At 40.9% G+C, this 12488-nt stretch overlaps 2 protein-coding genes across 2 annotated transcripts in view; one reads left to right on the forward strand and one right to left on the reverse strand.

Annotated features, from left to right (window-relative positions):
• Positions 1-658: 658 nt before the first annotated feature.
• RAG2 (recombination activating 2) lies at positions 659-2519 on the reverse strand. The gene has a single exon (XM_027732645.2). The coding sequence runs from the start codon at positions 2517-2519 to the stop codon at positions 912-914; it is 1608 nt and encodes a 535-aa protein (XP_027588446.2). The 3' UTR covers positions 659-911.
• A 373-nt stretch (positions 2520-2892) lies between these two features.
• IFTAP (intraflagellar transport associated protein) overlaps positions 2893-12488 on the forward strand; it is a 42254-nt gene continuing 32658 nt past the window's right edge. Inside the window, exon 1 of the mRNA XM_039383929.1 lies at positions 2893-2942. The gene's annotated coding sequence lies outside the window, so the exon portion shown is untranslated. The remainder of the gene's footprint in view (positions 2943-12488) is intronic.

The following is a 12488-nucleotide window of genomic DNA, read 5'->3' on the forward strand; positions in this document are numbered from 1 at the left end:
GCATGGAGTGTCTGTGAAGCTAGACCCCTTATTAGGCTTCATGTGGTTCTCCCAAGCATACATGCTTTTCTTTTTGTAAACTTGGGGATTTACAATGTTTGATTTCCCCATGAGTAGGCGAAAAAATACAGTCATTTTTATTAAAAACTTTATTAGGTTACTAGATTTTTTAAAATACAAACACAAAGCAGTTGATGAGCACACTACCTTTAAAAAGAAATTTGATTTATACTGTGAGATGATATTCCTCAACTGTAGACAAAACTGACATTTGATCATTCAATACCTCTCAAAATAAAAAATTAATTATCCAGCATTAAATGCTCCACATTTAAGCTTTCCATAATGGAGTTCCCTGAAGAAAACTGACCTTCAGTGTCTGAATATTTCATTATTTCTGACACAAGGGACTTATGCCACTACTTTTGTTTAAGACCAGAGTAATTAGTCTCATTTTATTTCATTACACCAACAAAAAATTGGACTAATGCAGCTATAAATTAGGTGAAATATTTCTAGAACTACTAAGATAAAAAAGTAAAATGGGCAACATAATGTTCTTTATGGACAGATGCTAACAGTACTAAGTACATGGGATAATGTCTCATCCTACCAGCAGTTGCATTAAACTTACTGGGGTGTAAGTTATAGCATAAAATACAGTATACAGTTACCAGTATCTGACTGTGTGTTTGCACAATTCCCTCTATGAAGGGGTTCCCATCTGGAGATTACAAAAATACACATAAGAGACAGAATAAATTAATGAGCTTTGAAATGTAAGAGAAACACTGAGATAATTGAAACAACAAGATCTCTCCAAGCTCCAATAACCCACCCTGCTTCAACCATTACTGTCTTTGACTGTGATTTCTTTTTCTCCCAGGTGAATTCAAATCAGCAGTGTAAATCTACTCAAACAGTCTCCGAAGAAAGGACTTTTTTGTGGACGTTGCTAACTTCATGGTTTTCTTTTTGCGCAATGGTTTCATGGGTTGCTTTTTCAGGTGCACCACCTTTGGGGGAGTTTGTAGCCCTTTATTAAGGTCAATGTGCTTGTTGCAGAAGTACTTGACATTTGCTTCGGAGAGATGTAGAAGCATGGTCTCTGAGAGATCCATACATTGTGCGTGGACCCAGTGGCCAGTCCCGCTGGAACACAGGATCATTGCAGGCTTGTTGAGTTCTGTCGAATAGAAAGGGACCCAGGAGTTAATGTCAATATTGCAACTGGCACAGCAGGTGATCCAGTAGCCCGTCTCTGATTCATCTTCTTCATCATCCTCATTGTAAGTGTCAGTATCATCAATGTCAAAGCTACTGGCTTCAGCACTAAAACAAAACTCCTCCGAATCTTCAAATGGAGTGGAATCTCCAGGGTCTTCGCTTGATGTCTGACTGCAAATTTGTGTTGTCAATTCTTCTTCCTTGTCCTCTTCTTCTCGTTTGCATCTCAAAATGTAGAAGTAGTTTGCATCTGAGATTAACTGTTTGTTGGCCCCTGGAATGCCCAGCAATACAGACCCTTTGCCCATATCACAGCCAAACCATATTCTGCAGTGTTTAATATCTGGTGTCCACTCTGGGCTCTCCCTTTCAACAATCTTTATCTTACTGTCTTCCAGAACTATGGTGTTACACACCAACCGTTTCTCGTTGTCAGAGTGGTAGCCACCGACAAGGACAAATTCAGTATCACTGATTTGAGTCACTATAGCACTTGACACTGATATCCCCCCTGGCAAGATGGTGCAGGTCACAGATGGGCTGCCCAGTGGGAGATCAACTTTTAGCTTGTACAAGTTGGGGCACCTGGTGTTATTTTGAAGTGAATGGCCTCCCAAAATGTAGATCGTATCACCTCTGGCAATTGAAACGTGGAAAGAAAGTCCATCTTGAAGCTCTGGAAGCATGTATGATGTACAGCATCCAAACTCAAAATCAACAAGAAACACAGATGGCAAACAGTCAACTACGCTGTTCCATTTTTCAGTGGTTCTTTGTGCAAGAGGAGTATACGATCTCCCTCCAAATATAGCACTCATGCTTTTTCCCCGGCTATGAACTACACTAATTGTATGCCCATATCTACCTTCAGGGACATCTCCACCCAGGTCTTTCTCAATGCATTGGAACGTCATTTTCTTGCTATTTTTGCTTACCAGACTTATAAAGTAAATCTTATCAGAGAGGTCATTGTTAGGTGTTTTACCACCATGGATGATATACTGGTACTCATCAGACTTTGCATTGCTTCTGAGTGTGCAAAGAGCAGGGTAGCGGAGAGGGGGAAGGTAACATGAGTCTTTGGAGAAGGTGGCAGGTTTCATTTTGAGCTCATTCTGCTTTATATCGAGGAGGAAAACACCAGTGGGGCAGGACCTCTTTGGCCATCCTTTCTGCCCAAAAAAGAAAACATGCCCATCGAAATTCAGGAGAGAGAAGCCTGGCTGAAGCAAGGATGAGTTACTGACGGCTGATAGCATCTGCAGTGACATTTCATCTGTCGACTGGGCCATATTGTGCCTTCGAAAAGAAAAAAAAAACAAACAAAAGAAACAGATCAAACATGTATTATACCTTATGAGAATTATTTAACAGTACTTGAATAAATCGTATTAAAATCGCGCTTCAGCTCACACTTTGAGAACTGAAAAGACACCCTTTCCTGGGACTCAAGAGATGAGTCAAACATGAGCTGTGTGCCAGTTATGCGGGATTTTCTACAGATTATGGCCTTTTGGCACGGAGATCACCGATGCGCCTCCAGCGCTACGCTTGGGCGACCCCCCGGGACGGGCGCGGCCGCTCCCATGGGAACGCGGCCCCGCGGGATGCTGGGGCCGGTAGTTCTCGTTGGGCTGCCCGGCTCGGGGCCGCTCCGCTCGGCTCGGGGCTGCACGGCCGCCAGTTGGCTCGGCCCGGGCGTGGGGCATCGGGCGGCGGGGGAGTGTGGCCGCGGGGCCGGGGCCGCTCTGCTGGCGGCGGGATTCGGCTCCGGGGCGCCCGGGGGCGGAGGGAGCAGCCCCGGCGATGCCGCAAGCCGGGCTGGTTCCTGCCCCTTGGTTGTCCCGCGGCGGGCGGGGGTACCGCGCTGGAGCCGCCCGGGGAAGGGGCGCGGATCCCCGGCCTGGGCGCCCGGGGGCTGCGGGAGCCGCGTCTGCCCGCGCCGCCCCCGATCCCGCGTCCCGAGCGGCTCCGGCTCGCCCGGAGCGGCAGGAGCTCGGGGGACTCCTGCACATCCAGGTCCCTGGCCAGGAACATGCCCCAGAGCCCTGTGGCCAGTGGGCTGAAGTGCGTGCACAGCCGATGCAAACTTCAGTTACACGGTTTGCAGGGTTACAGGGGGGGGAAAAAAAAGTCAAAATTTGTTGGATACATTTAGAAGCAGTGATGCCCGCTCTGTTTCTAACCGTGCAGGTATCACTGAAGCGGCAGAGGCTGTTAGTGCCAGGGTGTATCACACTTGTGCTGAACAGTCCACTCAGAGATCTGGGTGGCTTGCGAGCATCCTTGCGGTATGTTTTCCATGTGTGGTCGAATTCTTTATCTTTCATGTTTACTATTTGCTCATGCTTTCACGAGTAGGTTTCAAGGGGTATCTTTTATAAACCTGTTTGTTCAAAAACCTAAAAGAGTTCATGTAGTCAGCCTGGGTAATAACACCGAAAGAGCTTTGGAGAGCACAGACACCAGGGAGGGAAATAACTGGCCTATTCATTGACACTGTCCTATGGTGACAGCAGAGACATGCCTTTTAGTAAATGTCCAAGTTCTCTGTCCCAGCCTTTGCCAAATCCCCAAAATTTAAAGATGTGAACTAAATATTAGGAAAAAACCCTAAATCCTTCTACATTTAAAAATGTAATTCCTTGTTTTGAAATCTTTAGGATTCATATTGTCCTTGTTCCTGCTTTTCATTTTGCTGTAATAACAAAAACAAGACACAGAGGATTTCTTTTTTAAGGAAGGATCAGTATCTTCTGGTTATGTGACATCAGATCTCGGGGAATTGGGAACAACATTGCATACAGGAAGAGTCACTGTAAAAACATGGGAACTGATGACACTGACTACATCAAATTGCCATGTTGTACCATATTCCTGCACTGCCTGCCCGCAAACTGGTATGCAAACTGCTGTGCTAAAATATGGATCTGCAGTGGAATGCTTTCAAAAGTGAGATGTGCTTAGGCCTGAGCACACAGATGGAGTAGGTATAGCCGTTACTGAGTCCATTTGAAAAACAATCCATGGAATAGCTGTCTTACAAAATTGGATGTTGTGGAATCATCCAAAGATTATGGTCAAGTTCTGTTCACTGTGCCGGTCCTAATGCCTCTTCCCTGAAGGTAGTAGTTTTTTCTACATTTAGATTCCTTTTCAGAAGTACTGCACTGTAAGTTCAGTTATAAGTTAATTAAATTAGTGAACCCTGTTCTGAGCATGTCAGTACACACAGCAGGTTTTGTTCTTATTATGCATGAAGAAAGATTTGCCAGGTTATTTACCTTCAGGTGATATGCTAAACAGGAATCTCTGCTGCTTGTTCCTTACAAGGATTCAAAAATGGTGTCAGAGGAGCTTGCACTAAATTGGGTTTACTGGGTTAGATGTTGGTTAGTTACTTCTTTGTTTTACAGGATCTTTAGAAAAGTAAAATGTCCTCCATACTGAAGATGCCTTAAGAAAATTAGTGTTCTTTATGATCAAATTAGTGTTCTTTATTTTGTAACACTAGTGTTCTACATTTGATTGCTGGTTTATATTTGAAGTCTAAGATCAGTGAAAATTATTAAAAAGTGAGGTTGATAGATGCAAGTAAATAAACACACTTAAACACACTTCCTCCTTGTCATCTCGTAATATTTCTTGAACTTTACATAAGCAAGCAGTTCAGTCAGTAACAGAGAGAATATTTATCTGAGATTTTTGACAGACATAGCTTCTTAGGCACTTGCTGGAGTTACTTTGGCTTTCTGTGTTTTTTTCATGCTAATTACAGTGTGTTAACACAATGTGGTTGCTCTTTGGCTATGCTGACCTCCACCTCTAACCTTCCAATACCACTGGTTCCTTTGGGCTTGTCTGACCCTGAACAGCTTCAGGGAACCCAAAAGGTAAAACTCTAACCTCATAACCACAGAGTTTAAAGTGTTTTTGGTGGTTTTATGCTCACAACTGTGTCACTGTGGAGTCGGATTAGCATTAGAGTTAGTGCAGAGGGAAACAGATGCCTTTGTTGTGGTGCAACACAAGTTACTGGGGAAAAGACACTACAAGAAGATAAATAAATAGAGAAGGGTGGAAAAGACACTGCAAGAAGATAAATAAATAGAGAAGGGTGGAATTACCAGTTATGGTGACTTGAGTCATGCTTCATCATATTTGGTGTTTTTATAAAAGGTAAAGCTGCAAGGATTATACAAATATATGAGAATCTCAGCATTACTATTGTAATGCCTGTATTTGAGAAGCAGTAGAGACCCGAGTTAAAAGCTGAGCTAACAGAAAGAAGAAAACTAATATTCTTCCCTATTTTATTTTAAAATCAAACAGTATTTTGAGCAGGTTTTTTGGGGTAATAGTTGTTTGTATGGCAAGATGACATTACAAGGAATTCAGATTTAGGTAGGTTCATTGGCAGATACATTTACAGAAGGATCAAATGAAGAGAGAAGGTGCTTTTTAAAAGCACTAGCTAATGTAATTTGAAATGTGCTTAGTATGGAAATGGATATAGTTACAATTTTGTGTGGTGTATCATTTCAGAAACTATAGTAAGTGTTCATGGAGAACAGGATGAATGTCTTTTAGAAACAAGGGTTAGGATTCAGTCACCTGAACATCAAGTGACATTTCATATACCTTTGGATATTCTTCCTTGTCTTCTAGCTTCTGCTATGGAAGGCAAGTTTCCCATTGGTTCTGTGTCCCAGGTCCTATAAGTCTAGGGTTTATAAAATGTCACTAGATTACAACATTTAGGCACTGAGTCACTCCCAAGCTTATTGTCCTTTTTGGCTCCATGTAGAAATTGTTCACCTATGTGCTTTGCCTGTTACCTGATTAGGCAACAAAAACATTCTAATCAGGAGAACAATGAATAATCAGTGCTGCTGTTTGGTGTGACATCTCATATTTTTTAACGTTAAAAGTACTGTATTTTTAATAATTTCACGGTAATTTGAATGCTGGCAAATAATGAATGATGAATGAGTTGACCTTATGAACTGTAGCAAACCCAAAGAACCTTTTTTCATTTACATAAAGATAAGATATTTGAGCAGTACTGATTGTACACTGAGAGAATGGATTGCAGGATAGCAATGGAGTGGAGTCTTAGTTGGTATATGCCCATTGCTGACCATTAAATTCATTAGTTTGCAATTATTTTTAATTTGACATGAACACAAATTTTTATGGTAGGATTAAATTTATTTGGCAGTATTGTATTCTTTTTCTCTGACTGATCTGCTTTTTCATTTTCAAAATGGAGAAGCATACCCCTAAAAAGCAAGTACTGTTTCCAAATTCTCTACAATCAAAATCATATCCAGACACTCAGAGAGCTCTGAAGTCCTCCATAAACAATCTTAAGGAAGGAGTTTTTTTATAAAGTATTTCTCCAGACATATACTGAATGTATCAACCAAGTTTGCTTTGGGCAAAACAGTAATTTAGACATACCTGGCTGATAGTGGTTTTTTGCGTCCTCCGAAATCTTTCTGTGTAATTGGGATTCAAATGTGAGCAGTTTGAGGAATCTTCTCTGACAGCGCAGGGGGCTCTTGGCAGAGACAGCCTGATGGAGGGGAATCTATCTGCTTAATTTGCAGATATGCTCCTGAGAACTTGATCTGCTGTGGCTAACAGGCTGTGACTGTTTTTTTTTCTTTCCTCTCTTGTCTTTAGATGGCACAACAAGAAACCCACCAGCCTCCAGAAGCTTTAACTCTTTGCAGTAGAACAAGATTAGAGTGACAGAAGATGCCTCTTAGTTAGATTGTAAATGTCTGCAGCATACCCTTCTTTAGGGTTTAATTTTTTGTACTGCTAAACCTGTCAACCTCCTGATCTTTTTCGGAATATTTCAGTCCTATTTTAAAACGTAATTTAAAGTAAATTTTGAGTTAAAAGAAAAAATAATTTTTATAGCTAGTAAAAGAAAACAACTCTTGCTGATTGGCATATTGCTTCTTTTCCCCAGGAGTGCTCTGCCCTGAGTAAGCAACGACATTGAAACAGAGCAAAGTAAATGACAAATGCATGCAATTCAGTGAGTGAGGGCTGACTGAAAGTCCAACTTGAAGTCCACTAAAGTAATTAGAAATGTCTTTTTTTTTTCTACTTCAGTGGCCTTCTGATCAGACCTTAAAAGACTAATAAAACTTTGCACCCTTCTGTGGCATTTTTCATCAGTTTCACAATGCTTTTCTCCAACAAAAAGTAATTAGACTCTGTGAAGTCCTCTGGGAACACGTCCTTTCAACAGCTAGCAGTGCTGGGGCACAGAGGATAAGCTGCTTGCATAACATAGCACAACAAATAAACAGAAAAACTGTGAAAACAATTCACTCTTCCTAGCTCCCTGCTTTTGTTTTCCTGGCCCTATTTCACCCACTCCTGAGTTACAACATCTGCTGCACAGTATTTTAGAAATATCTCAACTCCCATTTGAAACTGCTGTGAGAATAGAAATAGAAGGAAATGGAATTTGATTAGTACAGCAAAGCAAACATACCAAATGTTTGTGAAAATTGTCTTGAGAGTTTGAATAACTGTAATGCAGATAGGATGTGGTGACGTTTCTCATCTGAAATACAGCAGTGCTAAGGCACTGTGCTCTGTAGCATCCATATAGGCTTTTTACTTCTTTACTGAAAAAAGGTGAAAGGAGACTGTACTGCAGAGTTGAATGCTAAAGAACTTTGCCCAAATTTAAAGGCATTCGGATCACATTTATTTTCAGTAGGGCCTAGATAATACTTGACAGCTTCTTATCTAACTGTTTGACATAATCTGACCCTTGTTTGGGTCTGTGATCAAAGATGTACTGGAAAAAAAAGATACAAATGTTTAAGTGAAAAATCCAACCCCCAAATTGTGTCACATTAATATTTTACATTCATTTTACTCTCTTTCTGCCAGTTGACATGCCTTATCTTTAGAAATTCTTTTTCCAATTACTGTGGTTGAGAAGATGGAGAAATTAATATTTGTTGGTTACAGCATGTCAGTTTTGGATGAGGACATGGTCTGTCCAAGCTGGTCTCTGTAACTGTAAATGATAAAGTGCTTTAGAAAAGCTGCAGCAAGTAGCTTCAGAATAATGTACTTAGAAAAACCATGTTCAAAACTGTCCAGGTCATAGCAAGAACATCTTGGATTTGTGTCCCGAATTCAACTGGCAGAGAACCCATGTGAAAATGAATAAATAAACTTTTCCTTCCCAAATTCTATTTTAATAACATTGACATAGGTAGTATGTTTTCAGTAGATTGCTCTCTGTTATGGAAATGCTTTGTTTCACTTGATTTTCTACAATTAATTTCTTAAAATAATATGTAGTTTGCATCTTCTTCATCTCAAATCATTCCAAATTGCATTGAGATATTTCTAGGCTTTTCAACATATTTTCTACCAGTAAAACAGAGTCATCTCTGAGCTGGAATGTAGGTGGCTTCCTGTGGTTTGCAGTAATGCATTCCAGCTCATCAGGGAAAGAGAAGGCCACCTTACTCATTTGTGTAGGGTTTGCCAGCCAGAATGCAAATATGCTGGATATTTAGCCAGGACACCCAGGCTGAAACCTGTGAAAAAGGGCATGGGGAGTACAGCATCCTACAGTCTTCAATTTTCTGTCTCATCTGAAAGCAACAGTAAACAGTATTTAAGATGTGAGGGAGAGGGTTTTATTTGGAGGTCTTATCTAAAATAGCTGATTGAATCCAACTGTGCGTTGACTGTCAAATCCAGGATGATCATCTTCCCAGGGCGCAGTGGCTACTGCAGTTTGGAGGAAACATTACCCTTGCCATAGGCCTCTAGATGGTCTTTAAAGGGTGCAGTGCTATTGAAGCCATTGAAAATTCATTAAAAAAACTTCTGCTCAGGTGTGGGACTGATATATTAGCACTGAAATCAAACAGGATGAATGTGCTTGCTTACAATTAAAGCCCTTAGATGTAAAAGCTCATATGAGCTGGGCACAAGAAGCATATGTTTTTGTCCATCACAGAGGTTGGCTCTCAGGCTCAGTAATGTACTTAGGCAAGCAGATGCAGCTCCCATCCACACAAATTGCTGTTGCATTAAGTGTGTGCCCTTAAGGCCTCCTGCGGAATGCAATGGCAAACATCCAGTTGATTTTAACGGGATTAGCTGTTGTAGATCACATTGAATTGAGAGATGCTGGAAGGAACCTCATCTGCAATTGAAACTTTTAGTTTGTTCCCTTAGTTCAGTTGACCTGCACCTGCTCATGGGCACAGCTTGCTGCTGTTGGGTTCGCTCCAGGAGCTCTGCCTCCCACAGGTGGTGTGGGTAGCAGGGAGGAGGAGGGAGGAAAGTAAGGCAGGACAATAGGGCAGGGAGGGCTTTGTTTTGCAACTGTAGCTTTGCAGATGTCTAGACAAGAAGGAAACGGTTGGCTGTCTTCAGGAAAAAGGGTAACCTTCCTCTGCTGACTGACTGAAAATGTTTTATGTCTTTTTTGAGCAGGAATTGAGGTTAGCTCAGTTGGTGAAAACTTGGTGCTAATAACTACAAGGTCATGGGTTCAATCCCCTATGTGGGCCATCCAGCTCTTGTTGGACTCGATAGTCCTTGTGGGTCCCTTCCAACTCAGAATATTCTGTAAATTTCCAGAATCACTCCTTTCCCTTTGCCCTCTTTTAAAGCACCATCCTGGGATGTTTGTTAAGGTAGCAGTCAGTATCTAACAACAAGAATTTGTTAAGGACAGGCTGGAATTCCAGCTCTGCCTGCCTCTTTGCACCATGGGAGCTGATGATCTACACTCCAGGCTCTGGCTCTAGCTGTGGTGAGTGTAGGAGTGCCCTGGTAACATCTGCGTTTGCTAGTGTGGAGGAAGCACAGCTTTCTGGGCCATTTGTGAGGAGTGTTCCTAATGAGGCTGTGCTTTCACGGTTGCATAAACAACTATGATAGACTGCCAAAAGGGCAATCCTGCATCCTTCCCTTGTTCCCACTGCATGTTCCCACTGTCTGCTTGTACAGGCACGATCATATGGCTGTAAGGCAGATCAGGAAACATGTATTTAAAACAATTTATGCATTTGCTCAGTTTAGCTTCAGGTTTTATATTGGAAGTTTATATTGTCTGGCCAAGAAATGGACTGGAGTGAAAAACCTAAGGGTGAAGAGGAAGAGAAAGTGATGGTGGCTTTTTTGGGAGGAGCCAGGATCTAGATAAGCTTAAATTGATTCTTACAGCACTCATCTGATACAGGCTTATTCTTTTTGCAAAGGTACTATCTCATTCTTCATTGCTGTAAGAATATTGTAGCAAATCCATACTCCTCTGGAGTCTTCATCACTAACTAATGTGGTAAACAGCAATAAGACAGCAAGGAGTGGAAATCACATAATTTTGCTCCAAAATTAACTAGTTTGCTCTTGCAGGTTGAGTTTACTTTAGTAACAATAAAGGACCTAACAATATAGAACCTAGGTCATTTATTTTGTGTGACTAAACCAGTTTTCTTGAGCAAGCTCTACACAAGTATTCTAGTGCATATATTACGTGGGATGACCTCTCCAGTACCGTTGCCTAGAGGGCAGAGTGGGATGTTACAGGGTTTTTTGTAGGAGACATCATGCTGTTACATAGCTTCTGGAACAGGTTGGAGGGGACTGTAATGTCCTGAATCATAGTGTGCTTTCTCATTGTCCTTAGTAAACAGGAAGCATCTCTGTTTTTTACTTGGTCTCCTGACAGTTTATTGCACTCTTAAGACTTGCCTGTACATCTGTGGTATTGCCAAACTACGTGAGCAGCCAACCCTCAGGGACAATTTCTGCATTAGCAGCCCACCTCATCACTATGACAGCTACTATGAGCTAGTTGCTGAACTAGCCAGCCCAAGAGAGTCCCCAGAATCAGGATCTTCATGTAGACTGACTTGTAAAACCTTTATGGATGAGAGATGTTTCGGAAATGCTTGTTGCTTAGGGTTACTTTTATGAGAGGTTACTGAGATCTGAAAAATGTAAAGACCCCTTTGAAAAAAGCTAGTTGTGACAGGTATAATTACTGTGATAGTTTTATAGGGGAAAAAGGATTGAGCAGGTACTCTGGTAACAGACTGTAAGATTTAAAATAATGTCTTTGTGTTTAGTCTCATTTTTGCAGACATAGATTACACAATCTTGATAACAGGTGTACCTAGTGGGTATTTTTCATGAACCTGTGAGTGATCAATAAAAAAACTTTATGAATAACCCTATTTTTTAAAATTGAGAGTGAATTCTGGGAGAGCAAATTCGAAGCTTGAAAACCTGACTTGAGCCTATGCCAGAAATGCTAGTGAGGTATTTTTTTTCCCAGAAAAATAAAATTACATAAGATTTTACTGAGTTTGTAGAGAGGATTAGCTTACTGCTCCTTCCATTTAAAAATTCAGAATCTTGATTTTTTTTCACTGCCTTTATTATATTTAAGAGAAACATAAAAAAGCACTTGAAAATGCAGCATAAACCAGGAAGCCTATATTTCACCACATTTTGTATTGTTTAATAGAACTAATCACTGCATAATTGAAATCATGCTAATATTCACTTGACCTACCTCTGTGATTCAATACAGGGACCTCTGATTTGTTCTAAACTGCTGGAAAGAAGACTGCATTTTGAGAAATAAAATTGATTTTGCACTATCTGCTGATGATCAGCAAGGCTTAATGAACAATTACCTCAAGAAACCTCATTAAAGTTACTTGGGTGGATGAGCAGGAGTGAAATGCAAAAGGAGAAAACATAGTTGCTGTTTGAATGCATGAATGATATTTGACTCTAAAACTATCCAAAGCTAACATAGGGAAAGGATCAGATATTCTTGCCTTACTTTCCTTGAAACCTCCAAGTTAGTTTGATGCCTTTTGGGAAAAATAGGGTAAGTTTTTGATTTTAATAATAGCTACTCTCTAGCAGAACAATGCAGTCATTTCATTCCTAGTGGTGTCATTGTATCCACTTTATAAATTGTGGGGATTCCAATCCGTTAGTGTACATTTTTTTCATGACTATTTAAAGAACTCATTGCCTTGAGGCTGTGAATTGTGTGATTGCTGAAGCCCTTTACTTATGTAGAATTTACCGGTGAGCTCCTTAGCACACGTGAGAGTCTTCTAGTCATCCTGGTTTCAGCTGTTCACATCAGAAAGCTTCTCTGCAACTGACACAGCGTGGTATTCATTTAAGAGAGACTCGGGAATAAAGTAGGTGGGAGGCAGCAGAAAAGCAAA

The sequence above is a fragment of the Pipra filicauda genome, unplaced genomic scaffold, assembly GCF_003945595.2.
Source record: "Pipra filicauda isolate LSUMZ 115617 unplaced genomic scaffold, ASM394559v2 scaffold32_size4067784_pilon, whole genome shotgun sequence".
In the NCBI taxonomy this organism is placed as follows: domain Eukaryota; kingdom Metazoa; phylum Chordata; class Aves; order Passeriformes; family Pipridae; genus Pipra; species Pipra filicauda.

Bases quoted from the DNA above. Each gene is read 5' to 3' on its own strand.
- RAG2 (XM_027732645.2), bottom strand. From the start codon at position 2,519: ATGGCCCAGTCGACAGATGAAATGTCACTGCAGATGCTATCAGCCGTC.